This window comes from Protopterus annectens, chromosome 8.part0, assembly GCF_019279795.1.
Source record: "Protopterus annectens isolate FY-2018-M chromosome 8.part0, PAN1.0, whole genome shotgun sequence".
Lineage (NCBI taxonomy): Eukaryota > Metazoa > Chordata > Ceratodontiformes > Protopteridae > Protopterus > Protopterus annectens.
Window position 1 is genome coordinate 869,970,106 of NC_056741.1, and position 27,982 is coordinate 869,998,087.

Consider the following 27,982-nt stretch of genomic DNA (forward strand, 5'->3'; position numbering starts at 1 on the left):
CCCCTGGTGCACTGACATCAGGGAAGAAGCGACAGCAACCGACGCCGGACCAAGACTTTGGAATTCGGGCTGACTGTGGGAAAGCCTGACGGCAGGATAACCCAAGTGTGATGACTGCAGCAGAGTAACACGATGAACATCTCCTTTGGGTCCCAAAGCAATAGTTTCAGGGTCAGCTACAGGGCTTTTATACAGACATTTATGTGAGTCAGGGACTCTGTAGTATCTGTCAGGTTTAACACAGGGGCTGGAGGTAAGGAATCAGGATTTAAGCTGGATTCAGTATACACATCATCCACGATATCTAACACTGGCGGAATAGCAAGGGGCCTGTGTTGAGGTACTAAAAGGAAGTCTCTGAGCCTTTTCTTGGATTCTGAGTAATCCTGGCCTTCCCAGTGGAAATCCCTCATGGTATGTAGAGTTTCCCCAAAGGAGTAGTCCTCAGGCAGTGAGGCAGATGGAATAGATTCCTCATAACAGGGTAAAGAGTATCCTAGGTCTGAGGATGAATCAGAAGAGATGGACACTTGGTCGGATGAGTCACAGTCTGCATCCTGTCTAGGCCTTTTATCAGGAGGGGGATGGGACCCCCTGATCTGAGTGATTAGGTCTAAGGCCATTTTGAGCATTTGTTTCTTAGGCATGGAGGCCTGTCCTGGAGAATGTTGTATTTGTTTCTTTGATTTTAAAGGAGGCTTAGACTTAGCTGAGGGTTTAATGCTTAACTGAGTAGGTCTGAAGACACCCTCTATAGCTGTGGGTTGCTCAGCTACTCCGGGTCCCTCTGAAAGGTTAGTCTTGGTAGGCTGAAGAACTAGTGCATCCGAAGGCCCAGCCATCTCCACAAGGGAGTCAGAGGCGGCTTGTGATTCTACAGAAGAGGTCGTCAGGGGCTGCAAAGACGCCTCGCTGAAAACCGGAGAACCGACGACTGGCCTAGAAGAGGCTTCGTCGTCAGTTTTGGGCCTCGGATGCCTATCCTTGTCTTTACGTTTTTTTGTGTATTTTGGTCGGAAGTTCCGACGGCATGGTATAATTGAATTTTCTACCAAAATAATGTCGGGCAAAATCAAACCGACATTTAATAGTGGGCTTGTTAAACCTAGCACAAAACCGACAACCAGTGACATCGAGGTCAGGGCCTAGGCATGGGATACAGTAGGAATGGAAATCTTTATGAGGTATTTGCTTCCCACAAGAAATACAGTTATTAACTTTTACTGACATTGGTCTGGGGCAAGAAAAAGTTTCCCCAACAGGGTACTTAGCTTTGTATAAGACTTCGGTTCTGGATTCGGAATGAAAAAGTACAGTTTTGTACCTACCATAAATGTAGATGTTCGAAGATCCACATTGCTGCAGTCCTAACACTTGGGTAGTCCGCTGTCCCTCGGTCGGCCCGAATATCAGAGTATAAGGCTGACGTCGGTCAAGGCGCATTTGACTGACATCAGAACGTCAGGGTACAAATGCGCATGACCGACGTCATATCCTCAGTCTTTTCTTGCCCCAGATGTCAGAAGACCCTAAAAAGAAAGGTCAAAACCCATAGACAACAACTAAACAACCAACCAGCCTAACACCAAAAATATGTACAATATATACAATATACACAATATACCTCAGATGGATAACCCAACCCACACAACCACCTCAAACTACAGAGGGAAGGAGGGAGGTAAATTGGACTGCAGCAATGTGGATCTTGAACATCTACATTTATGGTAGGTACAAAACTGTACTATGTTCTTCATCTCACATTGCTGCAGTCCTAACACTTGGGTAGAATCCCAAAGCAGAGGTAAGGGAGGATGGCTAGACTATAATGAAGCAGGAGCTGCCAAAATGCCCTGCAACACAGCAGTGGCAAAACCAGCCCTGGATTTAGAGTACAGTGGAAGGTGGTAATGCCTAGAGAAGGTATGCACTGAACTCCAAGTGGCTGCCTCCAAAATATCCTTAGTTACCACCCCCCTCAAAAAAGCTGTTGAAGTGGCAGTAGCCCTAGTGGAATGAGGCCTAATCCCAGCTGGAATCTCTTTGCCATGATGGGAATAACAGAAAGCAATGCAAAATCCAATCCACTTAGAAATAGTTTGTTTTGACACGGGCTTGCCCTGAGAGCACAAAGCAAAAGAAACTAATAACTGCTGAGATTGTCTGAACCCTTTAGTTCTGTCCAAATAATATCGCAACTGCCTGTGTACATCTAAAGTGTGCAAAATCTTTTCCCTTTATTTTGGGGATTTGCATAAAAGTAGGCAAATGAATAGTTTGGTTTAAAGCCACACTAGAAACCACTTTAGGCATAAAGGAAGGATTAGTACGTAAAGATACCCTATCCTTATGGAAAATTAAGAAAGGCTCAACTGCCATAAGGGCCTGCAATTCAGAAACCCTTCTTGCAGAGGTAATGGCCAACAAAAAGCAGTCTTCCATGACAAATATTTCAACTCAGCAGTAGCTGCAGGCTCAAAAGGTTGTAGAGTGAGTTTCTCCAACACAAAATTGAGATCCCAAGCAGGAGTAGGAGCCCTTCGTGGGGGTCTTATATTCTTTGCCCCTCTAAGAAATTGCTTGAACAAAGGATGAGAAAACAATGGTGGGTCACAGTCGTAGTGAGCTGAAATTGCTGCAGCATGAATCTTAATAGAAGAGAAGGACAAACCTTTGTCCAATAACTCAGTAAGATATTGAAGAGCCACACTTAAATCAGGCTCAGAAACATCCAAATCCTTAGCTGCACTCCAAAACAAAAATCTCTTCCATTTATCTGCGTACACTTTCCTTGTACTAGGCCTTCTAGCTTCCAAAATCACATTCAAAACTTGTTGTGGAAGTTGAGACCTCTATGGTTTAAAACAGAATATGCCAGGCTGTTAGGTGAAGAGAGTGAAGTTTGACATTGAGCAAATGACTGTCCTCCTGGGACAACAGATGTGGAATCAAAGGCAAAGGCCATGGAGGCTTCCACTAGACTTCTCAGTAATGGGTACCAGTGCTGTTGAGGCCAATCTGGAGCTATCAAAATCATCCTTGGCTTGTCCTGTCTGACCTTCAGAAGCACCTTTGGGAGGAGAGGCAGAGGTGGAAAGGCATACACATGAAGATTTTTCCAACTGAAAGAAAGAGCATCCACTTTCCAAGCTGTGGGATGAAACCTCTTCGTGCAAAACTTTGGCAGCTGGTGGTTTAGTGGAGAAGCGAACAGATCTATGTCTGGAGTTCCCCAGGACACTGTCAATTTCTGAAATACATGAAGATCCAGTTTCCACTCGTGGGGATCCATGATTTGTCTGCTTAACACATCTGCTAAGGAGTTCTGTGCTCGGCAGAAACCTTGCCTGAAGACTTAGTTGTAAACTGAGAGCAGTCTCCCACAAAATCATTGCTTGCCTGCATAGAGGATAAGAATGTGTTCCCCTTGCTTGTTGATGTACCACATGACAGTTGTGTTGTCTGTTAGAATCAACACCTGCCCTGGAAGAAGTAAATCCTTGAAAGCTATTAATGCAAACTGGACTGCTAACATCTCCTTCAAGTTGATATGTAGATGCTGTAGTCTGACAGGCCACTTGTCTTGTATCCACTTTCCGTTTAGATGAGCTCCCAAGCTTTGTCTGAGGCATCTGTCGTTAAAATTTGACTCGCCTCTGGCCGGGTCACAGAGAGTCCCTTGTTTAGGTGACATTCCTGAGCCCACCACAAAAATTCCTTTTGAATGCAAGGTATTATTTGAATGACAGTGTCCAGATCCTGGCAGTGCTGTGTCCATACATTTTTGAGATACCATTGCAACTTCCTCATATGCAGTTTGGCATTGGGAAGCACCAGAATACAAGATGCCATGAACCCTAAGGCTTGAAGGACTGTCCTTGCAGTCAGCCCGGACTGAAGAGATAGATGATGGAAGTAAAGGGAAAGACTCTTTTGTTTGTCCGGGGTTAGAAAGGCCATCTGGGATGCTGTATTCAGTCTTACACCCAGAAAGCACATGTCTTGAGAGGGTACTAGACTGGACTTTATTTCGTTCACAGAATACCCCAGGCATCTTAGCACTGCTATCACATATTCCAAATGACTAAGAAGCTCGTCCCTTCCTTGAGCCAGAATCAGGCAATCGTCCAAATAAGGATAGATTTGTATTCCTTTTAGCCTGAAGAAAGCTATCACTGGAGCCAGAACTTTCGTAAATACTCTGGGCGCAGTAGATAAGCCAAAGGGCAATGCAGAGAACTGATAGTGAGAAGTCCCAGTCCAAAACGCAGATACTTCCTGCAACTTAGCCTGATAGGAACATGAAGGTAAGCCTCCTTGAGATCCAAAGTTACCATCCAGTGATCCTTGCCCAGCAGAGGTAAAAGCTGTTGTAACGTCAACATTTTGAACTTGGGAATGTCCAGATAAGTGTTGAGGATAGATAAATCCAAAATTGGTCTCCACGTGTTCCCCTTTTTTGGTACAAGGAACAGGCGAGAATAAAATCCTAGGCCCCTTTCTGGCATAGGAACCGGCTGTATGGCCCCTATTTGGAGTAACAGAGAAATTTGCTTGTGAGCCTCTATTCTTTGTTGAGGAGGAATGTCTGGCAGGCCTTTGAAAGGAGGCAAGGTATGGAAATAAAACCTGTAACCGTGATGTATGATATCCAATACCCATCTGTCTTGGGTAATCAAACTCCAATTTTCTTTGAAAAGTGCCAACCTTCCTCCCAAAGGTGCTGCCAGGCGAGAAGGTTCTGGCAGCTGAAAAGGTAGGTCATTGGGTCTGTTTACGAAAGGACTGACCCCTGCCCTCACCGAAGACTGTGCAGGAGAACTCCCTGTTCTAGGCCTGAAAGAGCCCTGACCTCTGCCCCTGCCACGTCTAGATCTACCCCTAGACTGGGAATCATAAGAAGGATACGTCCACCCCTTAGTAGGCCAATTTCTACTAAACTTTGGAGGCTGAACCTGCAAAAAATCTTTAACAGTCTGCATAGACTTAGCCTTGTCTTCCATTTTCTTTAAAACTGCCTCAACAGGAGAACCAAACAAGACATCAGATTGCAAAGGGGCATCCAAAATCCTAGTTTTAACATGGTCAGATAAATTTTGATCCCTCAGCCAGGCATGCCTGCGAAGAACTGACCCAGTGGCCGCCACCCTAGGCGAGGCCTGTACAGCATCAAAACCACATTGCAAAGAATGCTTACCCACCTGTTCAGAAACATGCACTAAATCTTGTAACTCTTTCAATCAATACCTTCCGCCAGGGCATCAACCTTAGATTTCAACTGTGAAAGGAGATAATTTTGATATTTCAACATGTGAAACTGGCAATTCAAAGCTCTCATGGCTAGAGTGGAAGAAGTATAAACTTTCTTTCCCCATCTATCCAAGGCCCTGGCCTCTTTATCTGCAGGAACCGGATTCTTGACAACAGAAGCCTTAACACCCGTAGGCCCCTGGCTAACAGTTTCTGGGTCTGCCCTAGGACTCTTAAAAAGATACTTATGAGCTTCAGGCACCCTGTAATACCTATCTGGTTTAACAGGAGCAGGAGGCAAAGAATCAGGATTAAGAGAAGCCTCTGCAAACACATCTTCCACCACATTCAGAACAGGAGGTATAGCCAAAGGCCTATGCTGGGGTAAAACAAAAATTCCTAAGCCTTTTCCTGGAATCAGAGAAGTCCTGACCTTCCCATTTAAAATGCTCTCTCATAGAGTGAAGGGTCTCTGAAAAAGAAAAATCCTCAGGAGGAGAAGCAGAAGGAGTAGAATCATCCACATCAGAATCAGAATAATGAGAATACTCCTGCAAGTCTTCAGTCAAGACTCAGACACATCCAAGCCTGCTCATAATCCCCAACACTGGTTCCATCCTAGGCCTCTTATCAGGAGGGGCATAGAGCCTCTAATTAAAGTAATTAAATCTTCTGCCATTTTAAGCATGTGCTTCTTGGGCACAGAACCTGAAGAACTAGGAGTGACACCCACAGAAGCTAAACTAGACCTGCCTCTAGGAGAAGCCTTGGAAGCAGAAAGAGAGGGCCTAGACACCTTAGGAAGGGAGGGAGTACAGTTATCTGAGAAGCCCCTACAGCCTGACCTGCCTCCTGGGAGGCCACATCCTGTAAAATCAAAGTTTCTCCCTGGGACTCCAGAGAGGCCTCCGCCGGAACCACCGGTTCCACTGACGCTCTAAAGAACCGCGTCCGTTCGGACGACTCCTCTAACCTAGTTTTAACTGCCTTGTCCTTGCGCTTCTTTGAGGAAGCCGCCGGAGCAACCGACGGCATATTGTAATTGCACCGCTTCCCAAAGACCAACCTGGCACAATCCAACCTTCGCTTTATAGTGCGTTTATTGAACCTAGCACAAAAGCGACACCCAACAACGTCGTGCTCAGGTCCCAAACAAGGTATACACAAATTATGGTAATCCCTATGCGGTATCTGTTTCCCACAAGAAATACAGTTATTCACTTTTTCTGACATCCGGTAAACCACTGAGGCAAGAAAAACCAAAATATTCCCAACGGGTACTTAACCAACTCTGACTTCGGTCTGAAACTCCGAAAAATTTCAGAACGCCGAACGGCACTTGCAACACTGCTTCTGCATCGGACCATGCGGCAAAAAAGACTGAGGATATGACGTCGGTCATGCGCATTTGTACCCTGACGATGTCAGTCAAATGCGCCTTGACCGACGTCAGCCTTATACTCTGATATTGGGCCGACCGAGGGACATCGGACTACCCAAGTGTTAGGACTGCAGCAATGTGAGATGAAGAACATTCTCAGGAGACGGCCGACCGGCACTTGCAAACTGCTTTTGCTTTGGGCAACGAGCGGCAAGAAAGGCTGAAGAAAATGGCGTCAGCTGCATCGTATATACCCCTGCCGCACTGACGTTAGGGAGGAGGCGACAGCAACAGATGCCGGACCAAGACTTTGGAACTCAGGCCGACTGGGGAACCGCCTGACGGCAAGATAACCCAAGTGTAATGACTGCAGCAGTGTAACATGATGAACATCACAAAAATATATATCTCCAAACTAAAGCAAATACACCAAAAAGGCTTTTAAGCATAGTAAAGGAAAGTATAAGTATAGAAAGAGAAAAAAACAGGGGGCTGGAGGGAGGATAACCAGGACTGCAACAGTGAATGCACTCGAACATCTAAATTTATGGTAAGTGTACACAACTGTACTATGTTCTTCGTGTTTCACTGTTGCAGTCATTACATTTGGGTAGATTCCCAAAGCTATGGGTGGGAGGATGGAATTACACAGCATTAGGACCAGCTATAAGGCCCTGCAGGACAGCAGTGACAAAGCCAGCTCTGGATTTAGAGAAGAAAAGTAAATGGTAATGTTTGGTGAACGTATGAACTTTGCTCCAGGTAGCAGCTTCTAGAATGTCTCTGGTAGGATCACCTCTTAGAAATGCTGCAGAAGTAGATGCAGCCCTGGTGGAATGAGATCTGATCCCCTGGGGGATAGTTTTACCATGGTGCATAGAGCAGAAACAAATACAATGACTTATCCATTTGGAAATGGTCTGCTTTGAAACAGCCTTTCCCTCTGCCCCTGCTGCAAATGCTACCAGTAGTTGATCAGACTTTCTTAGAGATTTTGTCCTGTTTAAGTAAAATCTAAGCTGTCTGTGTACATCCAATGAATGCAGAAACTGCTACCCCTTGTTCTGTGGATTGGGAAAGAAAGCTGGCAAATGAATGGTTTGATTAAGAGCCACACTGGATACCACCTTAAGCATGAAGGATGGACTGGTCCTGAGAGAGACCCTGTCCGCATGAAAAATAATGAAAGGCTCCACTGCCATAAGGGCCTGCAATTCGGAAATCCTTCTAGCTGAAGTGACTGTTAAAAGGAAAGCTGTTTTCCAAGAGAGAAATTTTAAGTCTGCAGTAGCAGCTGGCTCGAAAGGAGGAAGAGTAAGTTTTTCCAAAACAAAGTCGAGGTCCCAGGCAGGGGTTGGAGCTCTCCTGGGTGGTCTTAAAAGTTTTTGACCCCTCTGAGATACTGCTTTAGCAGTGGATGAGATAAGAGGGGAGGCTCTGTGTTGTAATGAGCTGAAATGGCTGAGGCATGGATTTTTATGGAAGAAAAAGACAGGCCCTTGTGAAGCATCTCAGTTAAGTAATGTAAAATCTGAGGACTATTGGGCACTGCTGTGCTTATCCCTTGTGACTGATTCCAGGCACAAAATCTTTTCCATTTGTCAGCATAAGATTTTCTAGTACTAGGCCTTCTTGCCACCAAAATGACATCCATCACAGGTTTACTGAGGGATGCTAAGGGTGAATTTAGGTGATTAGCCACGCTGAAGGTTCAAAGTTTGGAGCTGTGTGCGCAGAATTTGGCTGTTCTGCTGAGACAGTAAGTAAGGTGTCTGAGGCAGATGCCACGGAGGAAAGTATGACACATTGAGCAGGAGTGGGCAACAGTGTTGGTATGACCAGTCTGGAGCAATCAAAATAATTTTTGGTTTGCCCTGTTTGACTTTTAGTAGAACTTTGGAGAGCAGAGGCAAAGGGGGAAAGGCACATACTTATAGGTTTTTCAGCTGAATGACAGAGCATCCACTTTCCAGGCTTTTTTGTGATGAATTCTTGTGCAGAATTTGTCCACCTGATAGTTCTGGGGTGAGGCAAAAAGATTTATGTCTGGACTCCCCCATTTGTGTGTCAACATGTTGAAAGTCTGTGGTTTCAGTTTCCATTCGTATGGGTCCAAGAGATTTCTGCTTAGTTCACCTGCCAGAGTATTCAGCTTTCCTGGCAGGAATAGAGTTTGTAACTGTATCTGATAGGTCAAGGCCGTGTTCCACAATGCCATGGCTAGTCTGCAAAGGAGGTCAGAGTGTGTACCCCCTTGCCTGTTTATGTACCACATAACTGTGGCGTAGTCTGTCTTTATCATTACTTGTCCTGGTTGAAGGTAGTCCTTGAAGGCTGTCAGTGTATTCTGTACAGCTAGCATCTCTTTTTGATTTATATGAAGGTGCATTTGATTTGGGCTCCATTTGCCCTGAATGCACTTCCCTGCCAGATGAGCCCCCCAAACATATTCTGATGCTTCTGTAGTTAGAGTCTGGGAGGCAGGGGGTGGAGTGAATGGCAGTCCCTTGTTTTGGTGGCAGGCCTCTGCCCACAATAGGAACTCTAGTTGCAGGCAAGGTATGATGGGAATCATTGTTTCCAGGCTGTGACTGTGTTGACTCCATAAACTTTTTAAGTACCACTTAAGTTTCCTCATATGCAGTCTTGCATAGGGAATTAGAAGAATGCAGGAGGCCATGCACCCCAAGGCTTGCAGAATTTGTCTTGCAGATATAGCAAGGTTTTTGTGGCCACCTATTTGAAGTAAGTTACCAAATGAAGGTGCTTTTCTGGAGTAAGGTAAGCCATCTGGGCAGTTGTATTCAAGCTTGCACCAAGGAATGTAATTTTTTGAGAGGGTACCAGTTGTGATTTCTTTTCGTTTATACCAACGCCAGATGTTTTAGAAGAATGTCCCTGTTTTCTGCCAGAATTAGACAATCGTCCAGATATGGATATATCTGAACATTTCTTTGTCTGCAAAATGCAATTACTGGAGCCAGGCATTTTGTGAAGACCCTGGGAGCAGTAAATAAGCCAAAGGGCAATGCAGAGAACTGGTAATGCAAGTAGCCTGCTTTGACGCGGAGGTATCTTCTGCAAGATTCCCTGATTGGGACATGCAGGTAAGCCTCTTTTAAGTCTGGAGTTACCAACCAGGCATCTTTGCCTAGCATAAGAAGTAACTGTTGAAGAGTCAGCATCTTGAATTTTGGAATGTCCAGAAATGTGTTTAGAGTAGATAATCCAGAATTGGACACCATGGTTTGTCTTTTCTGGGTACCAGGAAAAGTCTTGAATAGAAACCTTGTCCCTTTTCCTCTTCTGGAACCGGTTGAATAGCCCCCATGTTCATGAGGGACAGTACTTGTTTCTGGGCCTCTGCCCACTGATTTGGGGGCAGGTCTGGCCATCAGTTTGGGATTGGCAACGTGTGGAAATGAAATCTGTATCCCTGGGATACTATATTTAAAACCCATTAGTCCTGGGTTATAAGTTGCCAGTTTCTTGCATTAAATGCCAGTTTTCCCCCCAAAGGGGCGGCCAAAAAGTAAGTGCTTGGTAAGTGTAAAGGGAAGTCACTGAGACTGCTTACCATAGGGGGTGCCTTGTTGTTTCCAGATTTGGAGGAGGAGGCACCCCATTGTTTTGTTCTAAAAGTCCCTTGTGACTGAAACCTGGAGCGTTTTGAATGTCTGGGTTTACTTGAGTGGTTCTCGAAGGAACTGGAAAAGACCATTTCTTAGAAGGCCAGTGCCTACTAAATCTTGGAGGTTGCACTTGTAAAAAAAATCTTTCACAGTTTGCATAGATTTAGCTTTACCTTCCATCTTTTTTTAAAACTTCTTCAGCCTTATTACCAGAGAGACGGTCCTGTTGTAAAGGAGCATCCAACTATTTTGCTTTAACATGATCAGGCAAAGTTTGCTCTTTGAGCCAAGCATGCCTTCTTAACACAGACCCAGTTACAGCAGCCCTGCAAGCGGCCTCCAAAGAATCAAAACCACATTGCAAAGTATGTTTGCCAACTTGTTCAGCTGAATGCAATAAATCCTGTAAATCTTTATTTTCCACACAGTCAGAAATTGACATAATTTTCTGTTTAAGTAGTCCCATGACATGCTGTTGATATTTAAGCAAATGAAATTGACAGTTTAAAGCCCTGATTGCCAAGGTTGCAGAAGTGTAAACCTTCTTACCCCATCTATCCAGTGCCCTGGAATCTCTATCAGAAGTGGATGGATTTTTAGCAGTAGAGGCCTTAATGCCCTTGGGACCCTGAGAAATGGTTTCAGGATCTACAATACAATTTTTGAAAAGGAATTTGTGGGAGTCAGGAACCCTGTAGCATCTGTCTGGCTTACAAGGAGCCGGAAGCAGAGAAACAGGAGCCATACTAGATTCTGAAAAAACACCATCAACAATGTCTAAAACAGGAGGTATAGCCAAAAGCCTATGCTGAGGTAGAAGAAGAAAATCCCTAAGTCTCTTTTTAGATTCAGAGAAATCCTGACTTTCCCAGTGGAAATGTTTCCTTAAAGTATGTAAAGTTTCCTCAAAAGAAAAATCCTCAGGGGGAGAAGCAGAAGAAACTTCTGCATCAGAGTCCTCATAAGTTTGTATAGACAAATCCTGTTCATTAGAAGAGTAAGAATAAATAGAATCCTGTTCAGAAGATTCATAATCAATGTCTTGCCTAGGCCCTTTAGAGGGGGGGGGGGGGTTGGCTACCCCTGATCAGAATAATTAAATCTTCAGCCATTTTGATCATCTGTTTTTTAGGCATAGGGGCCTGCACATGCGGCCCAGGCGTCGGTTTTTCAGACATAAATTTTGATTTTGGCCTTAGTTTTGAAGATGGCGTTGGTCTAATATACAAATCTGTAGGCCTGAAAACACCCTCAGAAGCCGGTGCCTGCACAGCGGCTCTGGACCCATCTAAGGTAGACACATCCGCGGGTTCCATAACTGAAGCATCTCGCAGCATACCGGACTCTGAATGGGTCTCATTAAAGGCCTGCGAATCAGAAGTAGCGGGTATCAGTGGCTGCGAAAGTGCCTCACTGAGTACCGGCGAACTGGCGACTGGCTTAGGAGAAGCATCGTCCTCAGTTTTGGACCTCGACGGCCTGTCTTTTTCTTTGCATTTTTTAGGTATTACGGTAGTTGGATTGCTAACCGACATTTCTGGACAGTTAAATCGCGTTCCAAAATATTTAGAAGCAAAAATATACTGACGTTTAATAGTGCACTGATTAAATTTAGCACAAAACCGACAGCAAGGCACGTTGTGGTCAGGGTCTAGGCAAGGAATACAATACAAATGAAAATCCTTATGAGGTATTTGCTTCTCACAAGTAATGCAATTATTAACTTTTACTGACATAGGTAAGGAGCAAGAAAAAGTTTCTCCAATGGGGTACTTAGCTTTTTAGTTAAAGACTTCGGTTCTGAAACTCGAAAACAAAAATTTCAGTAGTCGGCCGACCGGCACTTGAGAACTGCTTCTGCTTCGGGCACCACTCGGCAAGAAAGACTAGTGTAATGGTGTCGGCTGCATGTTTTATACCCCTGACGACCTGACGTGATGGAAGAAGGGACAGCAACCGACGCAGGACCCAAGACTTTGTTAATCAGGCAGACTGAAGGCAACCTGCCAGCAGATTACCCAAATGTAATGACTGCAACAGTGAAACACTAAGAACATCGGGCCTGTCCCTGCTCAAGAAAACACACAAGGGAGAAGGCAATAGAGGACTAGGTCCTCTAACTAAAACGGGCCTAGCCCTGAATGGAGGGATAGGCGAGGGTAATAAGCAACAGGAAAGGCAAAAGTAGGTCCTAACTAAAAAACAGACCAAAGAAAGTTTAACAATAACTAGCACAAGAGAAAACAATGGGATACCACTAAGGAAGGTCTGCGGAAGCAACGGCCAACAATAAGCAACAAAAATTTGCAATAAAAATTCAGAAACACCCTAACTACATGCAAGTTAACAACAGTAAGCTATTAACACTAAACTAAGTTTACAGTCAAAAAAGAACACTAACAATATTTGAAGAAAAAATATTCCAACTTGGCCACGGCCAAGAAAGAGAAAACTTCTGAACTCGTGGAGTGGCAAACGAGATCTGGGGATTGTTACTAGTGCATTACGGGATACCTACCTTGCCACGAGCCAACTTAGGGACTTCGAGCTTTGTAATCGGCTCCGAACCCATATGAAAGAATGAAGGCGAGATAGGACTACAGAACATATTTTGTTCACCACTACAGGATTGAGAGACCACTCATGAGGCATGAGAATAATTCTGCCTAGCTTGTCTGCTATCATGTTGGAACTCCCTGGAATGTGCATTGCTGTGAGAAAATGGTTGGAAGAAATCGCCCATTGCCATACTCTGAGGGCTTCTTGACACAATGGGTAAGATTTGGTTCTCCCTGGTTTTCTTATATACCAGACAACAGACATGTTTGTCTGTCTGAACTGCCACTGTCCATAGATGGAGGACATCCTGGAATGCTTCCAATGCTAACAGCACTGCCCTCATCTCTAGAATACTGATGAGCAAGACGGTCACCAGTTGGGACTACGTGCTTTGGACTGTCCTTCCCAGATAATGCCCCCCCATCCTATCTGGGATGGATCTGTGGTGAATATGGCTTAAGGTTGAGGAAGAATGAAAGGACGCCTCAAGAGAATTTGATGGGAGTGGAGCCATCACATAAGATCCTGTTTGCAACAATTGGTAATTACAATCAGGTAAGACACAGGCTGGAGTATCGGAGATCACTGGGAAGTAAGTAATCACTGCAAGATTCTCATGTGATATCTAGCTAAGGGGACAAGACTGACTGACGCTGCCATGCAGCCTAATGCTTTCATAACTAGTCTTGCTGGGACTCATGTTTCATAGAATTTGTCTTACATGGGATTTGATGTGTTGTAGTCTTTTCTGGGGGAAGTGAAGCAACTCCTGTAACAATGTCTAAATGGGCTCCAATGAATTCTAATAGCTGAGAAGCTTGTAAGCTTGACTTTTCAAAATGCAATGTTATGTCTAGAGGTGAAGAGTGTAATCTCTTGCCCATTCTGACACCTGGTGGTAGTGGTAAGCAGCCAGTCATCGAGGTATAGAAAAACTCGAAAACCTTGAAGCCTGAGATGAGCTGCTAACACTGTCATGCATTTGCTAAACACCCTGGGGGCTGTGGTGAGTCCAAAGGGCAGTGCTCTGAAGTTGAAATGAATGGCTCCCAGCCAGAAGTGCAGAAATCTCCTGGAGTGTTTGTCCATTTTTATATGGCAATACGTTTCCTGGAGATATACAGAGCACATCCAATCAGCTTCTTCCAAGAAGGTAAGTGCAGACTGTGCCAAGACCATCCAGAATTTGATTTTTTGTACTGCTTTGTTGAACTGGCTGAGATCCAAGATGGGTCTCCATGCCCCAGTTTTTTTGGGTGCTAAAAAGAACCTTGAGTAAAACCCGGATCCTGTTTGGTCTGGTGGGACTTTTTGGATGACTCTTTTTGTCTAGCAGTTTTTGAATCTCTAAGACTGCTGCTTCCCGTGACTGGGTGGAACGTCTGGGAGTTTTATTGAGGTTATTGGGGGGGATAAAGATAGTGGAATTTTGGAACCTCTGGATATTATCCCCTGCACTCATTTGTCCATAATTAAAATTTGCCCCAGATTGGTGCAGTTGAAAGTCGAACCCTGACTGCCTCCAGAGGAGGACAATTGGGCCCCCGTTCAGGAGTACTGATAGGAAGTACTAGAGAAAGATTCTATGAACCCCTGGTTTTGCGGTCCACTCCTGCCTCTAGGGTAGTATCTGCCATTAAATCCCCCTCTGCCACAGGGGGATTTTTAAACCATAGTCTCACATTTCTCTGGTTCCTACAGTAAAGGTCTCCGAGGAGTGGAGAAATGTGCGCCTACAGCAGAAAGACTCTTGCCATCTTTTTTCACATCTGGCTAAAGTGTCTTTTACCTTGGAACCAAAAAGGGTAGATCCGTCAAAGGGAGCGCTGATGAGTGACACTTTAAATGGCTCCACAAAGTCACACAAGCACATCCAGGAGTGCCATCTAATGGCTATGCCTGAACCTGCTGCTCTAGTCTTCCCTTCAGCTGCATGAACAATCAGCTTCATGGACAAGTTAGAAATCAACGGTTGCCAGCTGAGAGGAAACTATCCCGAACCCATTCAGCCACTGCTCCTGAGAGGGTATCCGAGAGCTCCTTGATCAGATTCCTCTCTAACCTTGCAAAGTGCAGCATATAATTCAAGGACCTGACAGTGAAGTTCACTGAATCATAAACATACTTTCAAAATCTATCCAAAGTCCTAGACTCATTGTTAGGAGGATGGATAGTCTGACATTCCTTCCTTGTGGCCACCGCTATCACCATGGCATCAACAGGTATACCTTTGGATCACTGTAGCTCGTCCTTAGGGGCTGACAGGATATGACCATGAGGATCAGCTCGATGGAGTCGGGCATCTTTCATGCCCACTGAATGATCAATTTAAAAGATCATCATCAAGCACACAGATCGAGGAAGTAGAGGACTGGGTACGAAAAGCCTCCAGGTATACAGACTCCAAGGAAGGTTGGATGGAAGACAAGCCACACCTCTGTTTCAGGATGTCAAAGATGTCCCTGAAGGAAACATCAGGGGGTGACCCGGGGGGGACATTCCCCTTTATCAAAATCGGCATCTTCGGTGAAAGACTCCTCCGGGGAGTCTTAAGTGCTTCCTCTTGAACTTCTTCGCAGGTACTTCCTCATGGGGGGATGATCTGGGGAAGTGTCCGAAGAGGAAACCACCAAAGTGGGCCTATCCTGGGACTTTAGTGCCCTTTGTCTTGAGGAAGAGAAGAATGGTAGCTCAGGTGGAGGAGATGTCGAAACTTGTCCTAACAGGGATGGCAAAGACTGCAAGTCACCAACGGACAAAGCCTTCTCCATGATCCGAAAGCCTAGACACCCTGAACAGGAATAGGAGCCCAGAACCAAAATGGACTCTCTGGAACTGGTGGTCACACCCCGCAAAGAGGAGGTGACCCCCAAAACCTGGGTCGATCCTACAAAGACCAAAGGACCGACGGACACAGATGGCTCCGTAGATAAGGAAACCAGCTCATGCACCTCAGATCCAACCAGATAGTCTTGCCCCCGGGAGACCTCCGGTACCAAAGGATGGAAGGAACCCAAGGTAGCTTTCAGTGCCGGAGACAAAGTTGCTACCGGAACAGAAACAGTCAGTGCAAAGAGTGACAGAACTAAGGGCTCCAAGGTCTTGAATGAAGTTGGAGGAGGAATTGGCAGTGTCATAGCAGAAGAGCTTAAAAGGCCGGGTTGGCTAGGAACCGAGGACAATCTCCTCACCACTAAGAACTGATCCACCAGTCTGATGTTGTCGGCCTCAGAGAGACTCAGTGGATCCAACCGATGCTGTAGATGGAGATGTAGGAGGTCTGACTGAGGAAGGGACTAGGTGGTCTGTCTTTAAAGGGATCAGTAGAAGGAGAGTACCTAGGATCTATGTACCGAGATCAGTTCAGGTTTCTCTGCTGCTGATGGAGTCGAAAAACACAATGTTGGCTACGAAGATTCAAAAGTTTTGTTGTCAAGTCACGATTTTCAGCAAAAAGGAATGTTTTGTTCTCTTCTTACTTGGTACCAAAGTACTCGACACCAAAGAAGGACGTTTTCTGGAAGAGGCTGAAGAAAAAGAATTGGCTTCAGTTTTTGACTCAGAAATGGCCTCTTCACATTCTGTTTTTAGAAGTCCTTTCAGTATTAACTTATTTTTACATTAAGTGAGCGTTCTCATGGAGAATCCATGACAAATTGAGCAACTCTCCTGCAAGTGAACTTTGCCCAGACAGTACACACACAAAATACGTGCGGCATTTTGCCCTGACATTTTTGACATCTCTTGAAACCTGAGGTGCCCTTGGGTTTAACTGGTGATTCAACTTTTTCTGCCATATCCACAATAACACACAGTCATACAGTAAGAAAAGAAAAGTTTTTTTTTTTTTTTTTTTTGGGGGGGGGGGGGCAGAAAGAACAAAATAATGGAAGAAGATACCAGTTATAGTACTATAGAAATACCTCGAAAGGTAAAAAGGGGAAAAAAGGAAGTACCAGCAATGGTACTTTGACAGGAAACTACCAATGGTAGAGGAGGAGAGGAGGAATAAGAATTAAGAACACACACATGCAGACTAGGAGCGTATAAAAAGTAAATTCATTAATTATAAAAAGTTTGAAGTAAAATTATAAAATAACTCACAATAACGTAGCCAAAGCTTGAGAGCAGTAGATGTGTGTCTGACACACGAAGCGGCAAATGAGATATGAGGTAATTTAGGGAGGAGCATTATGGGTGAAAGCCTAGCTCAAGAGTTTGAAGGGTACAAGATGAAGTAAATGGCAGAGTTGGTTCCAAAGCTAGGAAAAGAGTCCACAGTCAAGGACTGAGTGAAGATTAGCAACATCAGGTCAGAAAACATAAAAAATCTGCAGGCCAAACAAACTCCACCCATCACTGGATGCCACACTTCAGTCAATGTTGTTGTTGTTGTGCCTTTCGGCTTTTCCCGGTTAGGGGTCGCCACAGAAAAACTCCGGTTCGCTAATGATTGGCAGTAGATTTTTATGTGCAGAGTTGCCGGCACTGACGCACAACCTTCAACGAAGGTACGCCCATTCACGCATGTCTCCATACAGAAGACGCTCTAGCTGAGGATCGAACAGGACGTCTTACTGTGAGGCAACAACACTACCGCAGCACCACCACTGCAGTTGCCACACTTCAGTCAATAATAAATATAATTAACGCTCCGGAAACTTTTGAGCACCCACCAAATAGCCATCCACCTACTCATTTTTAATACCTGCTTTATCCATACCAAGATCACAAGTCAGAGCTCATGTCAGTAGAAAAGAATCCTTTGAGAGACAATTTTCTCACACCCGTCAAAAAAAAAAGGGGGGGGGGCAATTAATAAATATGAACTACATCCGGATATTGAATGCTCTCTGCAAAACAGAGGTAATAAGAATTCAACTTAAACATATGGCTATTTACAGTGTTAAACAATCAAACGAAGATGGTGCAGAGCACATTTACTTACCCCAATCTTCTCTGCGGGAGTAAGGACATTTTCTACAGGAGTCGCACATTTCTGCAGAATAACCACAAGGTGTTTTAGTTATCATCAGCAGATGCCACAGATAACCAACTGAAAATGCAATGCTATCAACTCCCTCAAAGCAGACATTCTGTTATGCAACTAGGAATGTGTGCTGTGATTGCGGCTATTACCTTTACTCTGAAAACTAGCACAATTTTTGCTGGTTTCAATTTGCACATTTACCGGCCTGGTCTTCACGTTAGACAAATGAAACTGGGCTATGTCTGACATTAGATACAACAAAACCAATGTTTCTGGTCTATTATATATTCAAACATAGTTAAAAGGCATGCAGCATTGGAGACCACTGAAGGGCCCAGCCCAACCTCTCAACTATCCCAAAGTACTGTCTGGTCAAGTGACTTGCTCAAGGTCATACACAGCAGTCAAATGGAGATAGAAAACCAAACCTTCCACCCATGAAGCAGTGCATTAATAATTCAGTCAAACTTCTGTGCTGCCAGATTACTATTTTAAACATACCACCATGACATTTTTCTTCACAGATAGTAATGCTAAGTATGGTACAGTGAACTTTCACCTTTCCCACCCAATGATTATTTTCAATTTAAATGTATTTATTTTTAATATATTTATCGGAGTAAAGCCCAGATCTCAATGGAACAATTTCAGTCCTAGTCCAGAGAAGACTATAACGATAATACAGATTTACTTTTGAAAGCACAATAAGTAAATTTAGTAAAAAAGCATATATGACACAAGCAGGGTTGCCAGATATCCCTAATTGAGTAGGACTGTCCCAGGAACAGCAGCCCAATCCAGAGTCCTGCACTGCCAGTTAAAATCCTGGAGAAACAGCCTCCACTTTGTGGTTTTTGATTGGCTCATATACCAGCATACAGGCAAATCATAAATTAAAAAGTAGAGTCACGGCTCTGCTGTGCAATTTTTTTATTAGCTCATATACCGGCATATAAGCCAATCAAAAATCTCAAATGAGAGCTACTTCTGTTTCTTGCAGAACTAGCTGTTCTATATGAACCCCCCCCCTTTTTTTGGTCTTCATGTTCTTTGGTTAAGGACCATCCCCCTACCTGCCAGTTTACAAATCTGGCAACCCTGGACACAAGTAATCTCAGTAACAAATAAAATTATATATTGTTGGAGATTACAGTGTATTTAAACAATTATTTACACATGTACAATATGAGAGGAACAGGAGAAATGGAAAAGTAAAAAATTTAAAAGAAATGGAGGGAAAAGAACATGGCTAAACAGCATTAGTAGAAGTCAACAAGCAGACTGGACCTGTACAACAGAATAGCTGTTCTCACAGCCTAGGATTGAAGCAGGGATACCTACCTAGCCCAGGAAAGGAAACAATTGACTTTTATTCGAGTTTTGTCTAAATCGATTTCAAAGCTGAGAGACGAGTCTAGCCAAATTCTTAAGTATTTAAAAGAAGACATTTTCAATGTGTCTACACTGTAGATCTGATGTACAAGGAGTTGAAGATTTCAGTCTGAGTTTTGTACCAAAGATCATGACCATGCATTTTACTTTACAAGGGCTCGGGAGTAGTTTTAAAAAACCCAAGCTGAAAGTTTGTTGAAGTGGTATTTTAAGTCATGTTTAAGGGCAGGTTGGGAGTCAATCGAGTGGAACAGTATCATGACATCAATGTACATAAAGTCTGAGAATTGAAGTACTTCAAAGGAAAATTTGTTGATAAAAATAGAGAAAAGTAATGGTGCCAGAACTAATATCTGAGAAATGTCTTCGGTTAAGGGGACTTAAGTGGAGGTGCCAACTTTTTTTTTAACACCTTTACTGAATTATCACTTAAGACAGACATACTTACATTTATATAAAACAAAACAAACCACATTAAAATGTTCCCATTTACAAACATATAAATCACATGTATTCACTTTGCTGATCATCAATCCAACATTACACAAATTGTTCAATCCCTGCCTTGCTCCCTCCTCCAAAAAAGATATCAAGCAGTTACCATAACGTTCCATCTGTGTTGTCCATTTTCATTCTTCCTCAACCTGTGGGTTTCAGATCTGACTCTCATGCTTACAAACTTAGGATTCGAAGCTCGAGTGCAAGAACATCTACATAAAAACAACAGAAATAATCATACAGCCACTGTGCACATGAAAAAGGTAGAGAGTATAAAGTTCAGGAGTATCCTCATCAGGTCTTGCACAATTATGAACGGGGGGGGGGGGAGGCAGGGAGGTTGAGGAAGAATGAAAATTGACAATACAGATGGAATGTTATGGCAAGTACATATCTTCTTTATCTGCTGTTGTCCTTTTCATTCATTACTCAACCTCTGGGACAGTTTCACCAGCTACAACAACCTAGGGTGGTCCTCATGGAAGGATATTCTGAAGCACTGCACAGCCAAAAGCAGTCTTATTCCTGGAAATAATGTCTAATTTATAACGTGTAATAAAGCTATAACAATTTGACCAAGAAGCAACTGCACAAACGTCATCAATTGACACTCTTGAGCAAAAGCCTTGAGATATTGCCATGGATCTTGTAGAATGAGCTTTGATACGTCCAGAGAAAGAAACACTTTTCGAAGAATAACCAAGAGAAATGCAATCTCACAGCCATTTAGCCAGTGTGGATTTGGAAACTGCTGTCACTTTTCTAAACTCTGAGAAAGATATAAACAGTTGATCAGATTTCCTAAAAGATTTCATCCTGTCCAGATAAAAAGGAGATGCAGCATGTATTCTCCCTCGTTTTGAAAAATGGGAAAGAAAACCAGTAGGCTAATATATTGGGCATTCATCGGCCCTATCACTAAGTACAATGCCCCTTTTGGTATGTACCTAACCAGGCATATCCAATAACTGGAACGTCCACAGAGGTTCCTCACTAAAAGAATACAGGGCATATGTAATATGTCCTCTGCTAACCGCCTCAACGCCTTATCCCGGTACTATGTCTCCTACAGGCTTTTGAGGGGAGATCTATGCTTGGCATACAGGGCATTGTCAGATACCAATCTGATGGAAGTCCTGCATATCCAAAAAACAAACAGCACCAGAATTACCCGTTTTAAAGACTTAAACCTTGCCTGTGATATAAATAGGACCTGCTGGAGAGAGAGGAATGTATCCCACAGACTACCCCATCTATGGGACAGGTTCCCCATCCGTGTCAAGCAGAGTTTCTCCCTAACCCAATTCAAGTGCAACTTCGACAACTGGATGGGAAAACTGAAATTCGTCCCTGGTTTGGCACCTATGTCTCTAATGCAAACAGGTAACCTGTAAATGGTTCATCTCCCAGGCACATACTTACACTTATAAAGGGTATCAGAACTTGTCAGAGATTTGGGATGCATGGCTAGGCTTAAAAAGGCCTGTGTGGTCTTTGGCCTAGTAAACAACTATGAACCCATAAAGGAATATCTTTGTGTTGGTCCGCAAAGATACTCTGTCTTTATGAAAAATTAAACAAGGAGGCTTAGAAGAGAGAGCTTGCAGTTCAGAAGCACTTTTTACTGATGTAATGGCTACTAAAAATGTGGTTTTAAGGAAAGAAAAGTACAGTTGTGTACACTTACCATAAATGTAGATGTTCGAGTGTATTCACTGTTGCAGTCATCACATTTAGGGTTATCTACTTGCAGTAGCCCTCAGTCAAACTGATTAAACTCTTGGGTCCTGCGTCGGTTGCAGTCTTTTCTTCCATGATGTCAGGTCGTCAGGGGTATAAAACATGCAGCCGATGCCAATACATCTGTTTTTCTTGCCCCAGACGCCAGGTGCCCCCTTAATGGGAAGCAATAATATATATATATATATATATATATATATATATATATATATATATATATATATCACAGAAATACCTCCAATAAAAAAACAAATATAGATATAGCCAAAAAAAAAGTAGGGGCCTAGAGGGAGGGTAACCAGGAGTGCAACAGTGAATACACTCGAACATCGACATTTATGGTAAGTGCACACAACTGTACTATGCTCTTCATGTTTCACTGTTGCAGTCATCACAATTGGGTAGATTCCCAAAGCTACGGATGGGAGGAGGAATTTAGATAGCATTAGGGCCAGCTAAAAGACCCTGCAAGACTGCAGTGGCAAAGCCAGCTCTTGATTTAGAGCAGATAAGCAAAGGGTAATGCTTGGTGAAAGTATGTACAGAACTCCAGGTAACATCTTCTAGGACGTCTCTGGTAGGGACACCTCTGAGAAAGGCTGTAGAGGTAGATGTAGCCTTGGTTGAATGGGGTCTGATCCCCTGTGGGAGAGGTTTTCCACGGTGCTTATAGCAGAAATGAATGCAATGGCCTACCCATTTAGAAATAGTTTGCTTTGAAATAGCCTTCCCCTCTGCCTCTACAGCAAATACCACCAGCAGTTGTTCAGATTTCTTTTGTGGTTTAGTCCTGTCCAAGTAAAATCTAAGTTGACTGTGCAAATCTAAGGAGTGCAGAATCCATTCCCCTTTGTTCTGTGGATTAGGAAAAAGTCTGGCAAATGAATGGACTGATTAAAGAGCCACAATGGATACCACCTTCGTCATGAAGGAGGGATTGGTTCTGAGGGACAACCTGTCCACATGAAATATGATGAAAGGCTCTACTGCCATAAGGGCTTGTAATTTGGATACTATTCTGGCTGAAGTGATTGCTAAAAGGAAGGCTGTTTTCCAAGAAAGGAATTTTAAATCTGCACTAGCAGCTGGCTCGAAAGGAGGAATAGTGAGCTTCTCCAATACAAAGTTAAGGTCCCAGGCTGGAGTTGGGGCTCTCCTAGGTGGTCTTAAATTTTTGGACCATCTGAGGAACTGCTTGAGGAGTGGATAAGAGAAGAGGGGAGGTTCTGTGTTATAATGAGCTGAAATGGCTGAGGCGTGAATTTTGATGGAGGAAAAAGAAAGGCCCTTGTGAAGCATCTCAGTTAAGTATTCTAAAATCTGAGATAAGTTGGGCGCTGCTGGGCTCAACCCCGGAGACTGGTTCCAGGCACAGAATCTTTTCCATTTTTAAACATAAGATTTTCTAGTACAAGGCCTCCTTGCCTCTAAAATGATATCCATAATCACTGGTTTACTGAGGAATGGTAAAGGAGAGATTAGGTAATTAGCCAGGCTGCTAGGTTCAGGGTTTGAAGCTGAGGGTGCAGAATCTGATTCCCCTGCTGAGACAACAGGGTAGGGGTCTGAGGCAGGGGTCATGGGGCCAACAGTGACACAGTACACAAGACGGGGTACCAGTGTTGGCGTGCCCAGTCCGGTGCAATCAATATCGTCCTTGGTTTGCCCTGTTTGATCTTTAGTAGTACTTTGGAGAGGAGAGGCAGAGGAGGAAAGGCATAAACAAATACATTTTTCCAGCTGAAGCACAGAGCATCCACTTTCCAAGCTTATTTGTGGGGAGTCCTTGTGCAAAATTTGTCCAACTGGTAGTTCTGGGGGAGGCAAACAGGTCTATATCTGGGCTCCCCCATTTGTTTGACAACATGTTGAAAATCTTTGGTTCCAGCTTCCACTCGTGGGGGTCCATGAGATTTCTGCTAAGTCCGTCTGCCAGTGCATTTAGCTTCCCTGGCAAGAATTGAGCTTGTACATGTACTTGGTAGCTCAAGACTGTGTTCCACAATGCCATGGCTAGTCTGCAGAGGGGGGTAAGAATGGGTACCCCCCTGTTTATGTACCACATAACAGTGGTGTTTGCCCATCTTTACCATTAATTGTCCTGGAAGAATGTGGTCCTTGAAGGCTGTCAGAGCATTCTGTACAACTAACATTTCTTTTTGAGTGATATGCAGGTGCATTTAACTTGGGTTCCATTTGCCCTGAATGCACTTCCCTGCCAGGTGAGCACCCCATGCATAGTCTGATATGTTGATAGAAAAAAGTATCTTGAACCTCCCAAGGAATCAACAGCCAAAGCAGAAAAATATCAAATAGAAATGTAAACTGTTGATGCCTCCACGAAGTAGACAGGAGTCAGCACTGAAGTATCCAAACTTTTATTTGACAGTAAAATAAAGTAAAAGATGAGCGCTTTCACGTGCCACCTGCACGCTTCTTCAGATCTAACATTGTGAATAACAGATGTCTGTGGTTACGGTTTTGGTGGCAGGGGGTAGAGTGAATGGTAGTCCCTTGTTTTGGTGGCAAGCCTCTGCCCACCAAAGAAACTCTAGGCGAAGGCAAGCTATGATAGGAATCATTGCTTCTAGATCCTGAGAAGGTTGACACCATAGGCTTTTTACATGCTGTTGAAGTTTCCTCATATGCAGTCTTGAATATGGAATTAGAAGAATGCAGGAGGCCAAGGCTTGCAGTATTTGTCCTGCATATAGCAGGGTTTTCGTGACCACTAGTTTGAAGTAGGTTGTCAAATGAATTTGTTTCTTTGGCATGAGGAAAGCCATCTGGGAAGTTGTATTCAAACTTACTCCCAGGAATATAATTTGCTGACAGGGTACCAGATGTGCTTTCTTTTCGTTTATGGTGTACCCCAGAAGAGTTAGCAATCTTTGTACAAAGGCCACATTATTCAAAAGTATGTCCTGGCTTTCTGTCTGAATTAGACAATCGTCCAGATGTGGGTATATATGAATATTTCTTCTTTGCCTGCAAAATGCAATGACTGGAGCTAGGCACTTTGTGAATACCCTGGGCACAGTAGATAAGTCAAAGGGCAGTGCAGAGAACTGATAGTGCGTGTAGCCTGCTTTGAAGCATAAGTACCTTCTGCAAGATTCCCTGATTGGGATGTGCAGGTATGCTTCATTTAAATCGAATGTTGCCAACCAGGCATCTTTGCTTAGCATAGGAAGCAAATGGTGAAGAGTCAGCATCTTGAATTTTGGAATCACTAAAAAGGTGTTTAGAGTAGACAGGTCCAGGATAGGATGCCATGAATTGTCTTTTCTGGGTACTAGAAAAAGTCGTGAGTAGAAACCTTGTCCCTTTTCCTCTTCTGGCACAGTCTGAATAGCCTTTATGCTTGAGAGAGAGAGAGTACTTGCTTTTGAGCCTCTGCCCACTGATTTCGGGGTAGATCAGGCCATCCGTTCGGGGTTGGTAATGTGTGGAAGTGAAGTCTGTATCCCTGGGACACTATATTTAAAACCCATTTGTCCTGAGTAATGAGCTCCCAGTTTTTTGCATGTAGGGCAATCTTTCCCCCCCAAAGGGGCAGTCAGTTGAGAAGTGCTTGGATGTTTTAAAATGAAGTCACTGAGACAGTTTACCATAGAGGGGAGTTTTACTACTCCCAGATTTGGAAGAGTGGGCCCCACTGCTTAGTCCTGAGTGTACCCTAGGACTGAAGACTGGGTGTTCTGCTGGATCCAGTTTGGGCTGAGAAGGCCTGGAAGACGCAGGAAAGGACCACTTTTTGGAAGGCCAATGCCTACAAAATCTAGGAGGCTAAACTTGTAAGAAATCTTTAACAGTTTGCATAGATTTAGCTTTTTCCTCCATCTTTTTAAGAACAACTTCTGCCTTCCTGCCAAACAGGCGGTCATGATTTAAGGGATCATCCAGTAATTTAGCTTTAACATGATTTAGTAAGGATTGATCCTTAAGCCAAGCATGCCTTCTAAGTACAGACCCAGTGACAGCAGCCTTGCAAGATGCCTCTAATGAATCAAAACCAAACTGCAAAGTATGTTTTTCAACTTGCTCAGCAGAATGCATTAAATCCTGTAAATCCTTATTTTCAGCACAATCAGTAATCAACATAATTTTCTGTTTAAGCAATCCAATACTATGCTGCTGATTTAACATATGAAACTGGCAGTTTAAGGCCCTAATTGCCAAAGTTGCAGAAGTGTATACCTTCTTACACCATCTATCCAATGCCCTGGAGGCTCTACCAGAGGGGGTAGGATTTTTAGCAGTAGTAGATTTAATGCCCTTGGGAACCTGTGAAATGGTCTCAAGATTCGCAGTAGGATTTTTGAAAAGGAACTTGCGAGAGTCAGGAACCCTATATCATCTTTCAGGTTTTCTGGGAGCAGGAGGTAAAGAGTCAGGGGCCAAGCTAGATTCCGAAAAGGCATCATCAACAATGTCTAGTACAGGAGGGATAGCTTGTGCTTGGGCAGGAGTAAAAAATCCCTAAGCCTCTTTTTAGAATCAGAGAAATCCTGACTGTCCCAATGAAAATGCTCACTAAGAGTATGCAAAGTTTCACCAAAAGAGAGATCCTCCATGGGGAAGCAGATGGAATAGAGTCCTCAGCATCAGAACCCTCAAAGGTAGATAAGTGTAAATCCAGGTCATCAGAGGAAACAGAAATTTCAGAATCCTGATCAGAAGTATCATAAGCAAACTCTAGGTCTCTCAGAGAGGGATGGCTGGCTTCCCCTGATTAAAGTAATAAGGTCTTCAGCCATTCTTACCATTTGTTTTTTAGGCATAGAGTTCTGACCATGCGGTCTGGGCGTCAGTTTTCTAGGCATGGTTCGAGTTTTAGGCCTTGAAGAAGAAGATGGTGTCAGTTTAATATGCAAGTCAGTAGGCCTGAATACACCCTCAGAAGCCGGTGCCTGCACAGCGGCTCCAGACCCATCCAGGGTAGAGACATCCGCAGGTTCCCGAATTAAAGCATCTCACGGCATACCGGACTCCGAATGGGTCACAGGTCTACAAGTCAGAAGTAGCGAGTATCAGGGGCTGCAAAAGCGCCTCACTGAGTACCGGCGAACAGGCGAGTGGCTTAGGAGAAACGTCGTCGGCAGCTTTGGACATAGGTGGCCTGCCTCTCTATCTTTGTGTTTTTTCAGAATGTCGGTAGTCAGATGGCTTACTGAAGACATATCTGGTTAACTGAACCGAGCACCAAAATATTTAGAAGCGAAAATATACCGACGACACACAGTTCGTGGTTTGAAAAAGGCCCAAAACTGACAGCGAGGTACATCGTGGTCAGGGCCTAAGCAAGGAATCCAGTGCAAATGAAAAATCTTTCTAAGGTATTTGCTTTCCACAAGAAATGCAATTATTTACTTTTACTGACATCGGTTTAGAGCAAGAAAAAGTTTCCCAAAGGGGTACTTAGCTTACAGTTTAAGACTTAAGTTCTGAAAATCAAAAACGAAAATTTCAGGAGTCAGCCAACCGGCACTTGCGAACTGCTTCTGCTTCAGGCATGCACGGCAAGAAAGAGTGATATAATGGCGTGGGCTACATGTTTTATACCCCTGACGACCTGACGTCACGGAAGAACAGACCACAACTGATGCAGGACCCAAGACTTTGTTAATCAGGTCGAATGAGGGCTACTGCAAGTAGATACCCCTAAATGTGATGACTGCAACAGTGAAACACGAAGAACATCTTCAAATCTACCTTAGCTGCAGGTTCAAAATGGGTGAAGAACTGATGCCTGTAAAATCAAAGTTAGGTACGAAGGAGGAGCTGGATCTCTGATTGGAGGGCAAAATAAAGGGGTACCTCTGAGAAAAGCTTTGTATAGCTTTGACAAAGCTAGAGATAAGGGGTTCTGTCCAATGTGAACATTTGAAATGGCTGCCAGTTGAACTTTTACAGTGGAATAGCTGGCTCCATTTTTCAGGAGGAGGGCGATGAAACGCAATTCTACTGGGACAGGAGCCGTAAAGGGATCCGTTAGGATCTGTTGAGCCCAGATGGAGAATCTTTCTCATTGACTCTTGCTAATTTTCCTGGTAGATATTTTGTGGGAAGAAATCAGAATCGTTTGGACTGGGGATGAAAGCCTGGAATGTCTACCCAACACTGCAATTGGAGAAACCATGTGGGTCAGTTTTACGCCTTGAAGATCCAGATGAGTCTGCCCTGACAGATGGGACAGTAGATCCAGAAGTGGTTCCAGTGTCCAGGGAAGGCAAATCATGAGAGACCAAAAGGAAGGTGAACGAGATTTGGCGAGGCCAAAAGGGAGCAGTGAGGATTAATTTGCTCTTCAACTGCTGTGCTTTCTGAAGAAATATATATGAATCAGGGGTAAAGAAGGGAATGCATAAAGTAGACAAGGGGCCAAACATGGACTACAGCATCCCTTTGTGACTGTCCCTGAGGGTGAATCTTGGCAAAGAACCTGCTGCGCTTGTTATTGAGGGGGGAAGCAAAGAGATCGTAGCAAGGTTGACCCCAAATGAGGAAGATCATGTTTGCCACTGACCGATATAGACC

General features: G+C 43.9%; 1 protein-coding gene across 1 annotated transcript in view; it reads right to left on the reverse strand.

The window, feature by feature from the left end:
• LOC122809125 overlaps window positions 1–27,982 on the reverse strand; it is a 3,089,885-nt gene that overhangs the window by 1,695,729 nt on the left and 1,366,174 nt on the right. The window contains exon 6 of the mRNA XM_044080384.1: window positions 17,771–17,821. Coding sequence (XP_043936319.1) covers window positions 17,771–17,821 — 51 coding nt within the window. The remainder of the gene's footprint in view (window positions 1–17,770; window positions 17,822–27,982) is intronic.